The sequence below is a fragment of the Cotesia glomerata genome, unplaced genomic scaffold (assembly GCF_020080835.1).
Source record: "Cotesia glomerata isolate CgM1 unplaced genomic scaffold, MPM_Cglom_v2.3 scaffold_38, whole genome shotgun sequence".
Taxonomy (NCBI): Eukaryota; Metazoa; Arthropoda; class Insecta; order Hymenoptera; family Braconidae; genus Cotesia; species Cotesia glomerata.
In genome coordinates, this window is record NW_025403995.1 from 37,490 (window position 1) to 59,266 (window position 21,777).

Sequence of the window (21,777 nt, forward strand, 5' to 3'; positions counted from 1 at the left end):
AAAAAAAAGTTAATGTCATTCATATTTACAGTACGATAAAGTTATATTGAAAATACTCATTATCGATAATAATACATTTAAAAAAAATAAATTGAGCTTAATTTATTTATTTCTTTTTTCGTCGTTTCTTCTTGCTACTTGAGTCGTTGCTACTGGAACTGCTACTACTGCTGCTACTGCTACTAGAACTATTGCTGCTACTGGAGCTACTGCTGGAGCTGGAACTGCTGCTAGAGTCACTGGACGAAGACTCCGAGGAACTACTTTCACTATCGCTGCTGCTTGAGTCTGAGCTGCTTGAGCTACTTGATTCTTCTTTCTTCTTCTTATTTTTCTTCTTCTTTGTAATCTCTACAATTTTCTCGTTCTCTTTACCTTCTTCTGACTTTGAGCTTAAAGTTTTATTTTCTCTGCAAAAAAAAATTAGTTACAAATGGAAATTATTTTAAGAAAAAAGGTAAGTAAAAATACATACTGTTCAAGTTCTTTTTGTTTCAAAGCTTTTTTTAATTGTACTGTCCTCGAAGACCGATGGAGATATTTTCGTTTTCCTTTGCATTCATAACTCCAGTGACCCATTTCTAGACATTTTTGACATCTCATACCTTGTGGGTAAGGATTCCTGAAAGAATTAAATTTATTACACTTATATCGTTACATTTTTTTTTTTTTTTTTTTTTTTTTTTTTTATATATATATATAGATAAATTTTATTTTATATATTGTATCACAAACAAACCTAACTCTAATTATATTTTCTGCCCTCCAGGCGGAAAGTGGCAACTTTCGGCCCGCTGCGCTAAACGAAATTGCCGCTTTCCGCCTCTGTCGGACAGAAAAATAGTATACAAACCTATGGCAGGAAAATAATAAATATCTCAGATCACATATATGTCGACCTCGGCTTCGCCTCGGGCAACATATATGTGTTCTGAGACATTTCTCATTTTCTTGCCACAGGTGTGTAATATACTATTTATAGTATATTCTGATTCTATGCACAGGTGTCCTGCACCTCTATAGAATGTGCCGGAATAAAAATTAAATAAATAAATAAATAAAAATGAATATATTTAAAAAAATTTACTAAACATTTAATATTTATTCGAAAAAAAAAAAATTATTTTTACTTAATTGAAATTTTTGTTTTCAATTTTAAAATAATTTCTAACTTTTTCTAAAATAAAAATTATATATTTTTTGATAGTTAATTTTTAAGAATTTTAATCTAATAAAAATTTATTACACTGAAGTTGACAAAAATTATAAATTTTTTTATAATTTTAAAGCAATAAAATAATTATGAAAAAAAAATAATCAAAAAATTCAACATGTAAAAATTGAAAAAAAATTATTAGTTAAATTTTTTAAAGTATTTTTATTATTGTAATTTTTTTATTATAAGAATTCAAACAATTGACAGCTGTCAGCTAACTTCAGTATCATTAAAAATTCAATAATGAAAATAATGGAAAATTTAATATTTATTGGTGTAAATAAATATACATATTAAAAAAAAAAAAAAAAAAAAAAAAAAAAAAAACACAACACATGAGACGCTAACCTTGACGATATAACCTCCAAAAATAACATAAAACGTTTCCAACAAAATTTAATTCTAAAAAAATTTATCAAGTAAATAATTGAATATATGTACTCACGGTTTTTTAATCAACTTCAACCCATTGGCACTCATTTCAGACCGCGGTTATTTATAGTCAACAGATTAAAAAGTTTTGAAAAGTTACAATGCAAATTTATTGCGGCGGTACCGCATGCAATTACAATAAAACGTAACGTTTGTATTCAACTGATGGCGTTGCTGTTGGAAAAAATAAAATAGAGTTATTTTTAAATTTAAATATACTGATATACGGAATGTTGGATATTACGTATAATAATAACAGTAACTAACTTTAATAACTGATATTGCAGTATGATTATGATCGATAATGGAATTAAATCCCGAGTGCCAAGACATAGAAGTTAATAATAACCAGGTTACTGATTATGACAACACAATAGATTGCTTGTTAGATAAATTTACTGAAAAGTATGTTCAAGTAGAATTAATTAAAGAACTAGTTATCAGAGGTGAAGCAAATCTTCGGAAAAGGAAAGAAGACTTAAAGGATAAGTTGAAGAAACTGGTAATTTTTTAATGAAAATAAAAAAAATAAAAAAAATTTTTATTTGTGAAAAACTTGAAAATCTATAAGTAAAATTTTTAAAAAATATTCATTAGTTCTAATTTAATAATTAAAAAAAAAATTAAAAACGTCGGCTAACTTTAATATTATAATTTTTACTAATAGTTGTTTAATTTTTTCCTATAGAATGATCTTCACAACCGTATTTTCCAAGTGGAAAATGACTTCTGCGAATCAATATGGAAATTCAAAGCTGAACATGACTTTGCATCAGTGATTAATCAAATTTTGGATGACGAAACAACAAATTATGAAGAAAATGATGAAATTCGACTAGAAAAAATTTCTAGTGCCAAACATGATGTACAAGAGTTGATCAGTAGTATTGATGATGTAATTATAAATATTGACAAAGAGTTGATAGATATAAACCAAAAATTAGCGGCGAAAGTTAAAAAAGAATTAAAGAAACCATTTGATGATGAGACTAAATATTCTGTTCCGGCAATTAAGAGCGAAAATTTGATAGCAATAAAAAAAGAACCACATCTTAAAACTCCGGTAAAGTTGGAAACACCTGAATATCCAACCAATAAATTATCAAAAAATTTTTCAGTCAAGAAAAAATCTTCCATCTGTAAAAAATTTGAAATGTCTTGTTGATTGATTAATTAACATAATAAAAAATAAGACAATAATTACACAGTACATTTTGTATATTTAGAAATATTTTATACAGTAATATTCATCTTTTTTCATCATCTTTGTTTCCAATATACATTGAAGGACATTAACATTACAATTTATTAAAATTATACACATAATATCATGCCAATCAGGCTACTTAACAGGATCATAAATTTAGATAAATCAACTAGTTTCCCTCGACGTTCAAACAATTATTATATTTTTTTTTTTTTTTTTTAATTTTTTAATATTTTTTGGTGAACGAAAAAAAAAACTACCAAAATGGCACAGTCGATTGTGAAAAATTAACCATAATATATAATTTAATTATCTATTTCATTACATTATAATTAACATTATTACTAAAATGATAAATGACAAAGACAAAAAAATTATTACATATCAGATAAATATAAATGACAATGAAAGACTTAAATGTGATCGACAAACATTAACAGTTATTGAGATAAAATAAAATTAAAATGTTTAAAAAATATAATAGTTGAATAAAAAATAAAATTGTCTAAAGTAACAATAGATATGACGCTAGTTTACTTATAAATGTTATGACAGTATAAATGATAGTTGTGCGTGTAGTTATTTTATTAAATATATCTTAGATTTACATCAAACGTGATCAAAAGATGCTGCACCAAAGCCTCACGGCTCATTTTTGACTAAACTGTAACATTTGCATAAAAATAAATCATCCACGATTTTAATAATTTATCAATTTAATCAAAATCTTTTCCTCTTGATCAACAGCTTAACTTATTCTTTCCTTCTTACATTCATTTAGAAATCACATAAAAGTACGTATATTATATACATTACAAAAATGTTTATTTTAGATTTATTTATTTATTTATTTATTTATTGTTTTGCTGTACGAAGGTAAAGAAAAGTTTCAAGAAATTGAGGAAAGATTATTAGACTTAGATATACAATTTGTCATGTAATTCTTTAAACTTTTACTTCATCTCTCTCAATAGTTAATTTTATTAATTTAATTGTGTAACTTCAGAAGTTAAGGCTTGTTTAATATTAACAATTTTTTTTAATATTTTTTTTTTTTTACGTTTTATCAGCGTGTCAACGATTCATTAAAATGCAGGTACATATAGAAAAATGGCTTGCGTTTAATTATGTTATGTATAACAAAATATTTCGTCTTGAAGCTAATATATATATATATATATATATATATATATATATATATATATATATATATATATATATATATATTTATATTATCATTATTATTATATATTATATGTATATATTTATAATAATAATTATTATTATTATATTTATATAACGGCTAGTGTTTATTTTTTTTTCATCCTTATATTTTTAAAATTTTCAAATTTATACTGTAATATGGCGTACTAATGTACAATTTTCATTTGTATTTATATTTATATATATATTATTATTATTATTATTATTAATATTAATATTAATATATTAACTCATATTCCCGCATTGTGACGAGAGTGTGAGAGACAAGAGAGACGCGACGAGCCCGAGAAAATAAAATACGCAACCCGATACAATAATACACACAGACAAGTGGAGGGTAACAGAGTGTCCCAACAAAAAAAGATAATAATGAAAGAACAAAGACAACAAAATGATATAAAATTTCATTGTCGGAAGAAGAGTAAGAAGCATAAGAAGTTAAGGGACATAGCGATCAAACGCCCTCGTTGCTCGTCGAACTGCGTCTAAAACAGATTTTTTCTCCTATTTCATTATGTTTTTTTTTTAATATTTTTTTTTCGACGACATTATTACAGTTAAACTTTTAATATTTTCGCGACAGATTCAGTGAACAAGTTTATCCATGAGTTATCTCAATAAATAACTTGTTTTTATAACCGAGAATTTATTTTAAAATAAATCCACTGTCGAAAAAATAACGATTATTATTCTGAAGCTTATACAGTGACGTCTTAAATTACTTTACTGAAATAATGATGATACAGTCTCTGAGAGATTAGATCTTTAGTAAATGTAATCAATTAACTTTTAAATAGACAGAGACAATGATTGGTGAGGTTTTAAACTAGACTGCGTCATACGCAGGACGGTGCTGATGGCTCGATGAATCAATTAATTAATTAATATAAATATATTTAAATATATTTATATCAATACATTATTAGTTATTAGATTAACTTGATAATTATAAATTTAACATTTCTTCAGATCACAATAAATAACATGACAACTTGGCACCACAGGAGAGAGAAGTATTTTAATCATCAGCCACTTTTTTATAGACTTGTTATAGATGGAGGACTGTTGATGCAGGTAAATGCTCATTATTGGTAATTTCAATAATAAAATTTTAAAATAACAGTCTAAGACTATTGGTGGTTAATTTGAGAGGCTTCGAGGAAGCTAGTTACAAATCCATGCTTGATACACCAGCTACAGCTACAGCAGTTTTGTTGCGTCTGCCTTGATGTTTTCTCGCCAAAACAAGCCACACGTGATGACAAATCCTGGCACACCTGCTGATAATGCAATTGCTACATGTTCGTGTCTCGCGTTCCTCGAAGTCATCGATTTATTACATTGACCTGTACGGTCCTTGCATCTTCAGAAACTGGATAACAAAGGACGGACCACCAGCAACTATTTCTGCGGGAATTTTCGACAATGGGCAATTTTCAATAGACATAATACTGAGATTTGTACAGAGCGCCAACTCAAACGGCAAGTTGTGAAGATTAGCATTGTCATTAACGTAAAGCGAGTCAAGATTTTCCAGAGTTCCTATTTCTTCTGGTAAATAATTAAGATTATTTTCACCCACACTCAGATAAGTCAAATTAAGAAGGTGTCCAATGGCACGTGGTAACGATGTAACTTGGTTTGATTGGAGTATCAGCTTCTGAAGATCACGTAAAAATCCTATTTCATTGGGCAGACACTCTATTTTATTTTCCTCAAGGTCCAACACTCGTAGTTTACGCAAATTACCGATACTCGCTGGTATGCGCTTCAACAGGTTGTTGGACAGAGTAAGAATCTCAAGATTCTGTAGGCACTGAATGTCATCTGGAATTTTAGTCAGCTGATTTGTACCAAGATTAAGTTCTACCATATTTACCCATGTGCCAATATCCAATGGCAAAGACGTCAATTGATTTTCTTTCATATTGAGCTTGGTGAGATTTTTAGCACGTGAAAATATCCCGTAGGGAATTTTATCTATCTGATTGTGCTCCATGTTTAATGAATCGACATTTGTGAACTGGGACGGACCACCCGAGGGATATGCTGAAAAACAATTACGTGATAAGGTTATTGTAATTAGTTCAGACAAACTTGAAAGCAGCCCGTCTGGCAGATGAGATACTTGATTTCCCTCAACGCTGAACTCGTCCATCAGCCGGCAATTCGCAAGCGATTTAGGTATACTCGAGAGACGGTTATATCTCAGTCCCAATCTCGTAACAGCTACTAAATTTCCAATAGTCTCTGGAATATCCAGCAGCTCATTGTGCTGAAGATCCAGAGTTGACAACTGAACGCAGTTTCCGATTTCTTCTGGCAAGTGCTCCAAGTGATTGTGAGACACGTCGAAGGTTATCAAATTAACGAGCTTACCGATTCCCGCGGGCAATGATTTTATTTTATTCTCACGCAAACTGAGCATCGTCAGGTTAGTTAAATTTCTTATATTATCACTGACGTAACGCACCCGATTGAAGCGTAAAAAGAGCGTGGTGAGTGACGTCAACTTGTAAACAACCTCAGGAATTTCACTTAATTTATTATGCCGTAAATCGAGTACCTTAAGTGATTTTAAATTCTCAAGAGTATCTGGCAGGCTGGTGAGAGAATTTTCATTCAAGGCTAGAATCCTCAGACTCGTCAGGCATCCTATTTCTGGCGGTAGTGTCACGAGCTTGTTACCGTAGAGATAAAACTCTTGCAAGTGCGACAAATCTCTGACGGAGCTCGGCAAGTTGGTGATGCTTGACTTGCTGAGGTCCAGCCTTGTGAGACACTCATCGCGACACCGGATAAACTCCTTGGCAACATCAAGGTCCGCTTGGATGGGCTTACATTTTTTGGCCGTAGGTTTTGGCTTGTTTGACTCGGGGTGTTTAACAGTTACTGTCTTCTTGGTATCGCCCCCGCTGGCTATTGACGCGGTTGACAGTTTTTTCTCCTTGTGGTGCTCTTTGGGAAGATCCTCAACGGCTTCAGGCATGTCGTTGCCGGCAGAGCAAGTCGTTAGACCACAGCCCTCTAGATATTCAGGTATGTCTTGCTCTTTCATGTAAAAATTACCAAGACTGTCCTGAGGCTCGGCCCTGTCCGATTTAGCCTCGGACAGGCACACTGACGAAATGTTACCCACACCCGTTCGATATTTATTCGACTTTTTCATAATCCAAAGGCTACACTGTCGACAACTTCCTTTCTCGCCTCCAGTATTGTATTGTTATTATTCTCTGTTGTTGGAAATAAATATTTTTATTATCTTGTTGTTTATTTATTAATTTAAAAATAACAATAATAGTAATAGTTAGTAATAATAGTTATTATTATAAATTTTTTGTTCCTACCACTGATTTAGCTAGCTCACAACACACACTAGTCACCTGTTCACAATTGTCAAGGCTATTTCAAGGCATCGCGTATCTTTTTTTTAAAAATTACACCTTATGAGTATTGACATTATTGGTGATTTTAACACTCGCGGCGCAAACGCGACCCGAACATCATTTGTGTGGCGTTTTCGTTCTGCGCTACTTCGTATTATACTCTTCTACTTCTTCTTCGACTCTTTCTTTCTCTCTCGGTCGCTCAGACTCGCCGCTGACTGCCAGTTTAATAAATTTTTTCTTCTCTCTCACGAATTATTCGTTTGCTCTCATGTGTCGTGTATCGTCAGTTCGTGGAAACTGTTACGAGAGACCGAGTGAGACAGAGCGAGCGGGTGACTGAGACTCACTGAGTTTTCGAGACAGATTCCCAAGGCAAAGCAAATGCCAAATCATCGCGGGATACGATGCTAGAGGACGCATCAGCTGGAGTTATTATTAAACGCCATCTGCTGGAGATTTTACTTATTTTCTGTTGACATTTCTTCTTTACTGACAGTTCACAGAGCGTCTTCCCGGTTTCCCGGTAGCGAACATCGGGAATTTTTCAATGCGCACATTGTCAACGGAAAAATAATAAGAAACATAAACAAACATTTTTTTTCAAGAAAGATCTGTTTAAAAATTATTTTTTATTAACAATGAGTAAAGAAAAAATTAATGACATTGAGCTTGTGAAGAATATTGTTAAAAACACTGAATTTCAAGCGATTAAAACACGATTATCGTATATTAATCGTTTATTTCCGAACCTTTGTCCAAATGGAGAGTGTGTTTTATTTTGTTTCGTCGTAAGTTATTTATTTATTTTTTTTTTTTTTTAATTGTTATGTCAATTGTTAACTAATTTTTTTTTTATGATTTTAGAAACCACATGATTTAAAAGAAGTTATTAAAAATGAGAATAAGAGCAACGATTCGTTAGGTAATTTTATTTATTTATTTTTTAAGTTATATGCCATTAAATAAAGTTATTTTAAAATATCCAATTATAAAAAAAATTAATTCAACTCAATTCGACAATTAGTTATTGTTAATGTAAATTATTAATGTAAAAAATGAAGAATTTTTTTTATTATATTTATAATTGTATGTTTAGCTTTAGATGTAACAGGATCTCCTTTATCGCATTCATTCGGTGACGACAGCTTCAATGTAACAATAACACCACCAAAAAAAAATTGGTATAAAGATGAGGAAAAACATATACCTATGGATAGACGTACTGCAGCGTAAATATATATATATATATATATATATATATATTTTTTTTTATATAATTTAAAAAAAAACAAGAATAGCCTCAGATTTTTTTTCTTACAGAGAATTGATAAATATTGCTCAAGAAAAATTGGACGCTGAAACATGGACACTGCCTGTGTTCTCTTTATGCGATCCATCCGACCCGAGAGAAAATGATTACGAAAGAGTCGTATTGATAGGCACTGCATTCGATAGTCAGTATTTCATACCCATCAGAGTTTGTTTGCCTGCTATGACTTCGTTGGAACACATTCGATATGGTTTTTCTCAGCTGCTGAGGCAGCACTTGGACGAGTCGTGGTCTTCTCTTAAAGTTGACGTCAAGATTACGAGTACTTATGAATTATGTGGGACTAGTTTTGAAATGATTGATAAAAAAGATCAGTCAATTGATGAATTCAAAGGCTACTTGAAAGTTGAGGCTACTTGGGATGATTTGACATTTTTACCACCGCCTACTGCTCTATCTAATAAATTAGTATGATCTTTTTTATATTTCCTGACAATTTTTTTATTAATGTATATATTTATTTTTTCAGTTTGCCGAAATAATTAGTGGCTCAAAAGCGAGTCCATTGTGCGATTTATGGGATCAGATAGTCTTGCTTGATAAATATTTGACAATGGTTCAAACATATCATGAAAAGCATTTGAGTTCGAGATACAGTGTTAAGCCCTTAATTTTCCCAAAAGATTTTAACAATCCTTACTCTCAGGTAACAAAATTAAAAAAATTTTTAAACAATTTATTGGGTAGTATTTTTTAATAAATTTTTATACATTATTTTTATTTCTAACTTGAAAATAGGGCGATGATGTTATGAAACAATTGAAAAGACTATTGAGTGGAGATGATCCATTTGAGAATGATGAAGCTACTGAGACCATGCCGATGTCCAAAGACAACGAAGGGACAATTAAATTGATTGATTTTATTAAAGAATTGCCGAGAAGAGAAAATCTTGATTTTACTGATAAATTTTGGCAGATTATCAAAGCTGCAGATAACTATGTTCTTATAACCGATTGTGTTTATGCAATTTTTGAAGCCATGGGTGAAAAAAATTTCAAACCTCAGGTACATATTTATGTTTATTAATTTATTTATTTATTTATTTATTAGTTATTTATTTATTTTCTGAGTAAAAGAAAATACTTTAATTTTAGTTAAACAGCATGGATGAAACAAGATTCGCTATGATGGTCTCAGAACTAGATGGTGAAAATAAAAAATTTTCCATACACGCTGGCACTCTATCTTTGGAACTGGTGATAGATATGGGAATAGAAAAACTCAGTCGAGATTATTTATATTTGATATCCAATATGAGTCTTTTGGAGATGTCTGACCTCCAGAAACTTATAACTAACGTGTCGAATGAAGAATTCAAACTCGACAATTATCGGTAAGCTTGTAATTTGATTTATTGAAAAAGAGTATCAAGATAAAATTTTATTCAACAATCATTTTTTGTAGAAATAAACTGAAAGCCTTGGCACAAATTCATATGAGTTTGGAATTCCTGCAACTGATCCAAAGTCAAATTGATTGTCGCTGTGAAGTTTCTCATTCTATTTTCGAAACAATCTTCAACACCTACAGTGGTCCAAATTCACCACTCAAGTACTCGGATTTGGAAAATCCTAAAGTTTATACCATCAGTATGCCTGCTCCGTTGCAAATTATTTCAGAAATAACTAATAAGTATGCTAAATTTAATAATGAAGTTATTATAGTAGTTAAATTGTAAATTATAAATCATTTTATTTTAATTTATTAGAGAGCCTTTCTCATGGATGAGTACACTTACTACGGAAAAGAAAGATGAAAAATGGACAACCGTAAATTGCTACAGTCGCATTCCAATGTTTCCACCAAATATTTATGTACCAGGTGATACTTGCATTATTTAAAATTAAATATAATTAACATTTAATATTGAATTAAAATTAAAAAAGTAATTAAATATTTGAGAAAAATTAATATAGTCTTCCTTGTTTTATTAATAAATAAAATTATCTTATCTTCTAGGAGAACTTGAAAAAGGTCAAATGGAATTAGGGGATACTTATTATGTTACATACGCCAGAATTCATTACATGAGATGTTCTTAAAATATTACTTAATGTTGTAAAAAATTAAGTATTAAGTATTAAGTATAAAATGACTCTAAGGTCAATGCTCAAGTATTAATATTGAATATATACCTCATTTTTTATAAAACAATTTTGTACTTTTATAGGTCGTTGAATAATAATACACTTTTATTTGACTATTAAATTATTTGTTAATAATTTATTTCAGTAATTTTAATGAAAAGTTTTTGATGACCGAATTTACGAAATGAATGAGTTATTTAAGTTAAACTGAAATATTTATGATAAAAAACATTATATCATTGATAATGAGAACATTCTATGAAAGAATACATTATAAATCACTAACTCATTATAAATAAACCTTGAGTCAATTCTTTCTACTCACCTGATTAAATTCAGTGACAATTGAATTATGTATTCCACTTTTTGAACTTTGCATTCATTCTTTTAACACCAGACTTGTTTATATTTTGAATATTATTGATATTATCAATTCGAAGAACTGTCTGAAGAAAATACGTTATGGATTATAAAATACAATTATGTTTGTTAATATGGACCGGGTCTGGTAAGAAATTATCCAAATATTTACTAAAATATAAATTAATAGTTAATGACAATGCCTAGTTATCGCTGATCAAGTTTGCTATGAAGAGTTGGAATGCTTTGATAATAATTATCCATGGTTTACATTCTTTCGTCCATATCCTTTTCCCATGTCAAAGGAAGATGTCAACACAACATTTTTCTTTTCCAATCGGTAAACAATTAAAATAAAATTCCTATTATTTTTATTAATTAAAATTTATTTTTTTTTTTTTATTTAATTTATTGCAGGAATGTTAATAAGAGTCTTGTACAAACATGGCCATCAATAAAAATTCCTTCAGAATTTGATTCCAGAAAGCCAACATATTTTATTACACATGGATATTCTAGTGATAGTAACACTGCGTGGTTTAAAAATTTGACAGAAGCTATATTATTTACGGTAAATCTACTCATAAAAATTATTAAGACTAAGGTTGTATGTAGAAAGTATAATTAATTTTATTTTCAGGCCGATAGCAATGTCTTTGCTGTAGACTGGGCTAAAGGGTCTTCAGGATTTTATTTTGCAGCTGCTGCTAATACTCGTACGGTGTCGGCTGAAATAATAAGGTTTGTTTTAAAATTATTACTGCAATAATAATTATATATTTTTATAATATATGACACTGAAATGAATAAAAATGAAGTTAGCCGACGTTTTTAATTTTTTAATTTTTTTTTTCATTTATTAAATGAGAAAAAAAAATATTTTTTAAAAATTGCACTTACGGTTTTTTAAGTTTTTTACAAATGAAAGTTTTTTTTTATTATTTTTTTATAATAATTTTTTTACTGAAAAAAAATTCTAAAAATTTTCGGATGTCGACTAACTCAATTTTCATAATTTTTTTTTTATTGAAAAAGTCAGTATAAAAAATTTCATTTTTAAAAAACTATAAGTGCAACTTCAAAAAAATTATTTTTTAGTTTTAATTTAATAAACGAAGTAAAATCAAAAAATTAAAAACGTCAGCTAATTTTAGTACTATCTAAAATTAACAGACATCTATCAATATTTTTGAATTTCTATAAAAATTAAATTATTATGAAAAAATTTGAATAAAAAAATTTCTAGTCTAGAGATTTAAAAAAATCAACTGTAAATTAAAAAAAATTTATTTTTTTATAATCTATTTATAATAAAAATCCAAAAAATTGACAAATGTCTGCTGTTTTCAGTTTAATCATAATATTAACTAACATAATAAATACATTTTTCAGAGTAATTCGTTACTTAGAAAAAAACAGAGCATTGAATGTACAAAACGTTCATCTTCTTGGTCACAGTTTGGGCTCCCATATAATGAGTTACGTTGGAAAAAATTTCACTGATCCAAAAATCTACCGAATAACAGCATTAGATCCAGCTCAACCTGGATTTCAAGGAAGAAATCCAATGATACGACTCAATAAGACAGATGCCAATTTTATTGATGTCATCCACACCGACGGTAGACCATTCTTACCTCTGCTTGGTTTGGGAATGACCGTAGGTGTAGGCGACGTTGATTTATTCGTCAACGGTGGCAAATGGCAACCTAACTGTTTACTAGACGGCGAACCTTTCTACAAATCCTTCTTCGAGATTCCTAAAATTACAGTAACTATTTTATACAATTTGGCAACTTGTAGCCATACTCGCGCTCCTAGGTATATGGCTGCGGCTATCAAAGAGCCTTGTCATATGTGGGCTTATCGTTACAATGCACAAACTGCCAGCTTACGGTGGACTGATTTTGTGATTGACGACTCGTGTGATGCTGAATCTTGCTCTAAGATGGGTTTGGATACTCCTCAACTGCCGGCCCGTGGAAATTTTGCTTTTGAAACGAGCGGAACTTATCCTTTTTGCAGTAAGTTATTTATAAATACAATTTAATTAAAAATTAAAGATTAATTTAAAGTAAATATCATGAAAATAATTTTAACAATTTTTTTTTTATAGAGTTTGATCCAGAAGCTGATAATCAAATGAAGCGCATTTTGGTTTAAAAAATGAATAATAAAAATAAAACAATATTTTTTAGAGAATAAAATTATAATCAAATAATGTGTAAATTTTGAAAGTATATTCTAATAATTTTTAGAATTTTTTTGATAAATAATAGCCAGAAAAATTAAAAAAAAAAATTCTATCTTAAGAAACTCTAAAAAATTATAAATGCAATTTGTTTTAAATAATTTTTTAAGCCTGGTTTATTTTTCAAAAAAAATCAAAAAATTTTTAAGCTCGTAGAAACTTTGCTTTTAAAATAACTATAACTTATCCTTTTTGTAGTAAGTTATTTTATAGAATAATTAAACTTTAAATAAAAGCAAAATTATAAACAAATTTTTTTGTAATATTTTTGGCTTAAAGGTTAAGTAATAAAGATAACAACATTATTTACGAGACAATACAATTATATTCAAATAACATGTGAATGATAAAAGCATATTTGAATACGTACATTTCAATATATAAATATATTAACTAGATTTATGGAGTGTTTTGTACTTCTCAGTCATTGACAAAAATTACACTCGATTATACTTGATCTATAAATCATTTCTTCTATTACCGAGTTGTGATGTTTTTATTACTTTCCAAGTGACGTATTAATTTTATAATTAAATAATTAAAACATTTAATATAAAATAGGCGACTTGCACAATATACATACATACATGTGTATATATATTATTTTATTTAAAATTTCTAAAATCATTAAATATTGAGAAAAAAAAATAAAAGTTAAAAGCAAGTTAAAATTCATCTAGATACAATAAAATTTCAGTTAATAAAATCTAAAAATACTTATACATATATATATAAGATGAGCTAAAAACAGAGTTATCATTTTTAAATAAAATAAAAAAACAAGTCGGTGGAATAAAATTATAAAATAAAATAAGTACCAACGTAGTCGAAAGATAAATAACTTAATAGTAAATATCTATCAAGTTTCTTATCATTTACTATATACTAAGCAAACAAATGTGTCTTCATTAATACTGGGTTGTTTCAGTGTCATCCATACTAGATATACTTGCCTGTTCTAATACTTCTAATAGTTTCTGCATCTCTATTGAATCTGAGGTGTTATCCAGAGTTCTCTCTAACGCTCTGACGTATGACATACAGGTACGACCTTCGTGATCAAGATTTTGGGGGTTTGCCTTGTGCTAGAATTCAACCACAAATATTTGATCAAGCCAGTTGTTAATTATTAGTAGTACATACAATATAATACAAATCATCATGAAACTTGGTAAATATTTACCCATATTAATAATTGAGCCATGGCCAAGTTTCCCGTAGCACAAGCTAGATGTAAAGGTGTTCTCAAATCTTCGTTGCTAACAGAAATATTTATGTCTTCATACGTACATTTTGCCAAGCACAAAGTGAAAGCTCTCATGTCACCTCTGAAAAAAAAAAAAAAAAAAAAAAAAAAAAAAAAAATAAAATAAATAAATAAATAAAATAAAATACTAATAAAAATAAAAAAAAAATTAATAATAATAATGTAATTTATTAACTGATTGTAAGACATTATTATTATTATTATTATTATTATTATTATTAGTAATTAATTAATTAATTTAAAAAAATAATTTGAAATTTAATAAAATAAAAAAAAAGTTTACCGGCACACAGAATCGATGAGCAATTTTCCAATAGAAATATTTGGGTTTGCAGGTGGTAAGAAAGCTTTGTCCTCATACTTCCAACGAATCCATTGTTCTTTAGCCTCGTGAGGTGAATCTGAGTGAGGTTTCACTTTGCCATTAAGGCAATACTCCCAAACTCCATTAGCAATGTCATTGCCAAGTGCCAGCATGACACTCAACTGACCAGCAGACCAGTCATCTAGATCTAATGAACGGATTTTGGATATATGTGAGCCTAAATTTCTGTGAATTCCTGAACATTCAATGCATACTAAAATTCCAAGATTGAGACTTGCCCAATGAGGATTGGGAGCACCGCAATCAGCGCAGGCATCATTACCAGAGACTTTGTTTTTAATACAGTGCATTTTAAAGGCTTCAGTTTCATTTTTTTTATCAGCGTCGCTGTTCTGCAAGCTTGACAAGATCTGCTGTTCGATTGCGGCAATCCAGCTGTCACGATCATCAGCATTACTTGCTTCAAAATTCCAAGTTTTGTTTTCTAATGATATTATCGCAAACTCAAAGCTATCGTCTTGAGTGGAGGTTGACTTGGAACCTTTTGGTGTTTTCCCAGGTACTTTTACTGTGACATACTGCAAGAGAATAACTTTGCCATTAATATCATTCATGTAGTCATGAAGACTTGGATGGTACGTCAACCTTCCGTCTTCCAACAGAGTCACATATTTCTTCTTGCGTTCCTTCAACGACTTGCTACTTCGCTTAAAGAGATACCCTTGCTTGACTGGAATTTCTCTACCAACTCCCATCTCTTCCATATTGTACTTTTCCTTCTTAGACGGCGTGAAGATGTTTGATTTTCTACGGAACTTTCTGATGGTTGTCGGCGTTAAAATAGATGTCCGAAATTCCGAGTGTGGAGCTTGGATATACTGAAAACTAGTGTCGTTAGTAATAACTGGATCACACTGGATTATATTATCTTGGGTGGGCCGTATAAATTCTTCTGCTTTATCTGTTGTAATACTAAGTTTTGAGGGACTACTCGTATCTGAATCTTTAGTAGATGATGATAGTACAGATTTAGTAATCATAGGTATTGAGTATCTTGGTTCTTGTTGTTGTACATTTTCACTAGAACTTTGACTACCATTACATCGTTGTGACGGTTGCGGTTTATCAGACATTTTTAGGATTATCTTCTGACATACGTCTTGAAATACTCGTTCTACGTTTAATCCGTAAATGGCACAGGTTTCGTAATAAGGACAACGTAATTCACATGCTAATTTACGTGGTCTTACGTCCTTAATAACACGAGGATTTGTATCGTTGATTGAATCTGTTTATAATGAGAATAATAATTATTTATTTACTAGCACTATGTGACTGCCGTGACTTATGAACTATAAATAAATAAAATTTTGCTTATTTAAATAATGACTTGTTAATTTAACAGTGCAATTTGCACTGTATTTTTTAACTATTGACATTTTTAAAGATATAAGCTCATCCCGATGTTACACACATCAAGAGCTTTCATTTGAGTACCCACATGCATTTTGATATATTTTTCATACATGCATATATATAATATATATAAATATATAAAATATATGAAAAATTGATGTGGGTACTCAAATGAAAGGTCTTGATGAGTGTAACATTGGAATGAGCTGATATCTTTAAAAATATCAATAGTTAAGAAAGTACAGGGCATTTTAACAAATGTCTTGTGAACTATTGACATTTCTAAAGATATAAGCCCATCCCGACATTACACTCATCAAGACTTTTTATTTGAGTAGTCACATTAATTTTTCATATATTTATATGTATTATATATATGTATTTATGAAAAATATATGAAAATGCATGTGGGTACTCAAATGAAAGGTCTTGATGAATGTAAGATCAAGATGAGCTTATATCTTTAAAAATGTCAATAGTTCACAAGATATAAGGTCATTTCTTAATAATGTATCTAAAGATAGAGAATTTTCGAATGCAGCCTAAATATTTATCATCATAAATTGACTATTGGTGAGAATGATATGAAACCTTCCCTTGAAAAGGCACAAGACTTTTCCAACGATACCAAATTTAATCATAAAAACTCATTTTATCATATAAATACACTGGCTACAAAATTTTTCTTATTTTCTTAATAATATAGATTACAAACTAAAAATGACACTGAAGTTAGCATTTGATAATTTTTTTAATTTTTTAATAAATAAACTGGCTCGAAAAAAATATTTTAAAAAATTCCACTTATTATTTTTTAGAGCTTCTAAGAATGGAATTTTTTAAATAAATTTTTCTTGCTATAATTTATTTATTAAAAAAATTATAAAATTTATCATCTCTCAATTTCAATATCATAACTAAAAATAATAAATAAAATTACCTTGTACTCCAACTAGAATTTTTGGTACATCTGTCATATTACGAAATGAACACATTTTATTATAATAATTACAAAGAATTGAAAAACTTTCTTCACTCTCTAAACTAAATACCAATAGAACTGCGTCAATCCACGATGAAAACTGCAATTATAAAAACAGAAATTATTAAAATCAATATCATGTAGTACACATTTAAATAATTAAAAAATATTCACCTGTGATTCAGGGACACCACCTTCATCTCTAATCAATAATAAATAACTTTGATCATTTACAAAAATTTCCTTTTTAAATCTACCACCTTCCGGAGATTCTTCATGCATAAATGATCCTGTCAAATACCGATGTACCAGTGCTGATTTACCCGAATCACAGGAACCAATAATTCCCAAATGCAACTCTGGTACATCTCTCGCGAGTGTCCACTCATGACTATTGACAAATGAATCTAAAAATGATAAATTAAAATAAATTTACATTAAATAAATAGATCAAGTGAGTTGTCACTTGACCTTTCAAACAGATGGTTGATAAAATATATTAGCAATAAATACCTTCAATAGCTACAACATGTTCTCTTATTTGCTTAGCAATTTGTGTGTCAGAAATAAGATCAATTAAATCGTAAATAGCATAAATAGATGGATGAACACTTTCAAAACGTTGAATTTCTTGGCGTATTGTAAACGAATGATCATGCCCACTTTGGCCACTTGTCATTTTTTTTCTTTACTCTTTTTTTTTTTTTTTTAATATTGTTATTATATTAATATTAAATAAACATACACTTCACCTCAATAATTAAAATAAATACTGTACAGTTAAAATATTATTTTGCGTTGCATTACGCAGTTATTCGCTCGTCTATAACTATAAATGTATTTTTTAAATTATTTATGCATCTTTTCTATTTACGGTAATATATCAAGTGAATAAATTAAATAATACGTGAGTAAAATGTCAGATTCGCATATTTATAAACATCATCGAATCCAAGTAGGCGAACAGGTTAGTCGATGCAATTATTTCATTGGGTATCTAATAAACTCACCAGCTTATAGGTTATCTGACGGATAATATTATCTGTGGATGGTATTCCAATTAAGTAATTGATGGAACTTTATCTAGAAAAAAAAGATAAAAAAGATTGTAGCTAGCCAATCAAACGAAGCGATAAATTTTTCAACTGGTTTTGTGCGACATCTGCCGGTAGTTATACTGTGACAGTTTGCTACATTTAAAATTACTTTCAATCGATAAGCTGACAAAAATAACCTAAGTACATTATTTATTTGTCTCGTATATTTATTTAATATTGACCTTATTGATTAATAATAATAATAATAATAATAATAATAACATATATATTTATTATAGGTTCAATAATAGATAAATGTTAAAGAATTTATCACGAGCTGCCGGTTGGTATTTCAACACTTCTACTACTTTCAGCAGATTTATTGGTACTGGTTCTGCTAAAAATAATAATAAGATGGTTAAATTTTTAACGCAAACAGAGGCAATAAATGTTGATAAAGATTTATTTGACAAGTATAAATTTAGCGTCGATCAATTGATGGAACTGGCAGGTCAAAGTTGTGCAATTGTTGTTGCCAAAACTTATCCAATGGTTAACACCACAAAGGCTCGGGTTTTAGTATGCTGTGGACCTGGTAATAATGGCGGAGATGGATTGGTGTGTGCTAGACATCTAAAGCTATTTGGATATTATCCTGAGGTCTATTATCCCAAGAAAACTACCAATAAATTGTATGAAAATCTATTACATCAATGCCGAGAGAATGATATTCTTGTTATAGATGATGTTAAGGGTATAAAAGACACCAAAGAGTACAGTGTGATTGTCGATGGGTTATTTGGATTCAGCTTCAAGCCCCCAGTCAGGTCTGAGTTTGTTCCTATTGTTGATTTATTGAAGACTACTGCTACACCAATTTTCAGTATAGACATTCCATCTGGCTGGGATGTTGAAAGTGGCCCTCCAGAAGAGGGAATCAAACCAGATACTTTGATTTCACTTACAGCTCCGAAAATGTGTGCTAAATTTTTTGAGGGAAAATTTCATTATCTAGGGGGTAGATTTGTACCCAAAAAACTTGAAAAAGAATATAATTTACAGCTACTGGAGTATCCTGGCACAGAACTTGTTGTTTTACTGTGACCAATGGAAAATTTTTTTAATTAAAAAACTGAAAATTGATTCTAATAATAATATTAAAGAGCATTTATTATTTTAAGCCAACTTACCCGATCCGATTTGATGGTAGACTATTCAATTTTCATTTATTAATTATTTTCACCACAACATTTTTTCGGTATGATTATTTTAATTCGGTATGAGTGGTCCGAATTATTTTTTTCGGTTGCCGAAAAAGTTTCACTAAGTAAACAATTACATCTTTACACAATTTGTCTTAAAATCAAAAATAAAATTTCTAATTATTACATTCATGGTAGGAGTGCACGGAAAGAACAAGACACTGGATATCATTTCAGATTATACTCAGTGATATCTGTGATGAAAAAATGTCAGATAGTAGCTAAAAAATCCAGACTATACTGCGTGATATTTGGATTATACTAGCTACTGTCTGAAATTTTTTTTCACTCAGTATAATCTGGGATGATATCCAGTGTCATCTCGTTCTTTCCCTGTGCTTATACCAAAAAAATGTTGTGGTGAAAATAATTAATAAATAAAAATTGAATTGAATAGTCTATCATCGGTTAAGTTGGCTTAAAATAATAAATGCTATTTAATAAGTAAAATCACCGATCTTCGAATAATATGTTGAATAATAATAATAATTATTAAGGGAAAGGAAAAAAAATTTTTATGGTTTTTATAAAAATAATAAAGACAAATTATCAGAAATCATTCATCTTTATTTGACAGAATGACACTTGTATATACCAAAGTATTAATCCAACGGAAGTAAATTACATATATAATAATAATTTCATATATATATTTATTTATAATAATATAAACGATAATAATAATAGTAATGATAAAAAATGAAAATAAAACATAAAGAAAAAAAAATGCATTGACATTAATTATAAGTGCAATGTACAACGTCTTATATAAAATGATTAAAATTAAAAACTAGACTTAAATCGATTCACGGCGTGAATTTTTTAAAAAATCATATAGACGTGGAATGGAAAATATACAGGATACAATAAATCAATAAAAATATTAATGGACACTTTTGAGTGGTCCATTTTATTATTTTATTTAATCTCATTTTTTTTTTCATTAGTTTTTAATAGATGTTTTGGCCGCATAAAATTTATGGAAAAATACGTTGAACGACAACAAATCGTTCGATGCTAAATAAAAATCAAACTACTTGCACTTTTTAGTTTTTTGCAGCATCTAAATTCTTACTCTCTTTTTATCAATGCAAATAACGATTTAAGCGCACTTGACTATTTTTTATTAAATTAATATTTATAATTATTATTGTTTTTCGACTTTATACACTTGTTAAGTGTAATATAATTTAAAGCGTAAATAAAATAAAAAAATGAATACAAGTGCGCTTACATCAATATACACACGCGCTTATCTGTTAACTTTTCTCTCTCTTTCTTTCATACACTCTCGCTCACTCTCATATATAATATTCTGTAATATCCGCAGGATCAATATATATAATAAGATACATGTATTGTTGTATTTGAATCCTGCATTTATACACTCACACAACAGTATTACACAGAATCATCATCGGACTCGAAAAAGAGCGCATACTCCCTGCAGAAAAAAGGCACGAACTGGCGGAATAGTCGGCCTAACTGTATAATATTTCATTTAATTATTTATTGGATGGAACATTGTCACAATACAATATAATTATTATTCCTCAATTATTTATTTATTTTAAATCAAATCTCCTAATCGTCTTTAATCTCAAATTGCTCTGTTAACAATCTAATCGCGAATCACAAACAAATAGATTCGCTTTATAAGGACTCGGATGTTAGCAACATAGTGTGAACAGCACCCACCAATTCCGTTGTTCGCTAATTAAAATAATAAAAATATAAAATAAAAAAAAAATATTTAATAAAATAACATTATTTTCTTAAAAAATCTTAATAAAAAAGAGACTATTATTCTCTTGACTCAATCTATAAAATAATAATTAAAAAAATTTATCGTCAACCATTAAAATAATATTATTAAATTGCACGTACTAATATTTAATTTTCTTATTTACTGGGACTGCCAACACTAGCTTTTTTTCACGATCAATCTCATTTTAGTACGTCGCATACGAATACGCGGTACGTTTACAA

At 29.1% G+C, this 21,777-nt stretch overlaps 7 protein-coding genes across 8 annotated transcripts; 4 read left to right on the plus strand and 3 right to left on the minus strand.

Annotated features, from left to right (window-relative positions):
- Positions 1-24: 24 nt before the first annotated feature.
- LOC123274497 (zinc finger CCHC domain-containing protein 10) lies at positions 25-1,797 on the minus strand. Its single transcript, XM_044742135.1, has 3 exons — positions 1,662-1,797; positions 476-622; positions 25-410 (listed from the first exon to the last, which is right to left on the minus strand). The coding sequence occupies exons 1-3, from the start codon at positions 1,694-1,696 to the stop codon at positions 107-109; spliced, it is 486 nt and encodes a 161-aa protein (XP_044598070.1). The 5' UTR covers positions 1,697-1,797; the 3' UTR covers positions 25-106.
- A 155-nt stretch (positions 1,798-1,952) lies between these two features.
- LOC123274496 lies at positions 1,953-4,249 on the plus strand. The gene is made up of 2 exons (XM_044742134.1): positions 1,953-2,150; positions 2,337-4,249. Exons 1-2 carry the CDS (start codon positions 1,953-1,955, stop codon positions 2,811-2,813), a joined length of 675 nt encoding a protein of 224 aa, XP_044598069.1. The 3' UTR covers positions 2,814-4,249.
- Positions 4,250-4,302: 53 nt separating this feature from the next.
- On the minus strand, positions 4,303-7,849 carry LOC123274495 (leucine-rich repeat protein soc-2 homolog). Its single transcript, XM_044742133.1, has 2 exons — positions 7,427-7,849; positions 4,303-7,312 (listed from the first exon to the last, which is right to left on the minus strand). The coding sequence occupies exon 2, from the start codon at positions 7,246-7,248 to the stop codon at positions 5,416-5,418; it is 1,833 nt and encodes a 610-aa protein (XP_044598068.1). The 5' UTR covers positions 7,249-7,312; positions 7,427-7,849; the 3' UTR covers positions 4,303-5,415.
- A 217-nt stretch (positions 7,850-8,066) lies between these two features.
- LOC123274494 lies at positions 8,067-11,009 on the plus strand. Its single transcript, XM_044742132.1, has 10 exons — positions 8,067-8,256; positions 8,333-8,390; positions 8,565-8,697; positions 8,789-9,206; positions 9,268-9,444; positions 9,537-9,806; positions 9,896-10,134; positions 10,206-10,433; positions 10,510-10,622; positions 10,761-11,009. The coding sequence occupies exons 1-10, from the start codon at positions 8,107-8,109 to the stop codon at positions 10,841-10,843; spliced, it is 1,869 nt and encodes a 622-aa protein (XP_044598067.1). The 5' UTR covers positions 8,067-8,106; the 3' UTR covers positions 10,844-11,009.
- An 86-nt stretch (positions 11,010-11,095) lies between these two features.
- On the plus strand, positions 11,096-13,422 carry LOC123274484 (pancreatic lipase-related protein 2-like). Of its 2 annotated transcripts, XM_044742111.1 has the most exons (6): positions 11,106-11,396; positions 11,456-11,588; positions 11,666-11,819; positions 11,889-11,989; positions 12,641-13,272; positions 13,365-13,422. In XM_044742111.1, the coding sequence occupies exons 1-6, from the start codon at positions 11,351-11,353 to the stop codon at positions 13,409-13,411; spliced, it is 1,113 nt and encodes a 370-aa protein (XP_044598046.1). In that variant the 5' UTR covers positions 11,106-11,350; the 3' UTR covers positions 13,412-13,422. The 2 variants fall into 2 exon arrangements, with proteins under 2 accessions (XP_044598047.1, XP_044598046.1); XM_044742112.1 differs by lacking the exon at positions 11,456-11,588 and having other exon boundaries at positions 11,096-11,396.
- A 382-nt stretch (positions 13,423-13,804) lies between these two features.
- Positions 13,805-18,499, minus strand: LOC123274482 (centaurin-gamma-1A). Its single transcript, XM_044742109.1, has 6 exons — positions 18,003-18,499; positions 17,664-17,896; positions 17,448-17,589; positions 15,050-16,379; positions 14,683-14,827; positions 13,805-14,584 (listed from the first exon to the last, which is right to left on the minus strand). Exons 1-6 carry the CDS (start codon positions 18,166-18,168, stop codon positions 14,408-14,410), a joined length of 2,193 nt encoding a protein of 730 aa, XP_044598044.1. The 5' UTR covers positions 18,169-18,499; the 3' UTR covers positions 13,805-14,407.
- Positions 18,500-18,566: 67 nt separating this feature from the next.
- Positions 18,567-19,643, plus strand: LOC123274483 (NAD(P)H-hydrate epimerase). Its single transcript, XM_044742110.1, has 2 exons — positions 18,567-18,727; positions 18,826-19,643. Exon 2 carries the CDS (start codon positions 18,842-18,844, stop codon positions 19,628-19,630), a length of 789 nt encoding a protein of 262 aa, XP_044598045.1. The 5' UTR covers positions 18,567-18,727; positions 18,826-18,841; the 3' UTR covers positions 19,631-19,643.
- The last annotated feature ends 2,134 nt before the right edge of the window (positions 19,644-21,777 follow it).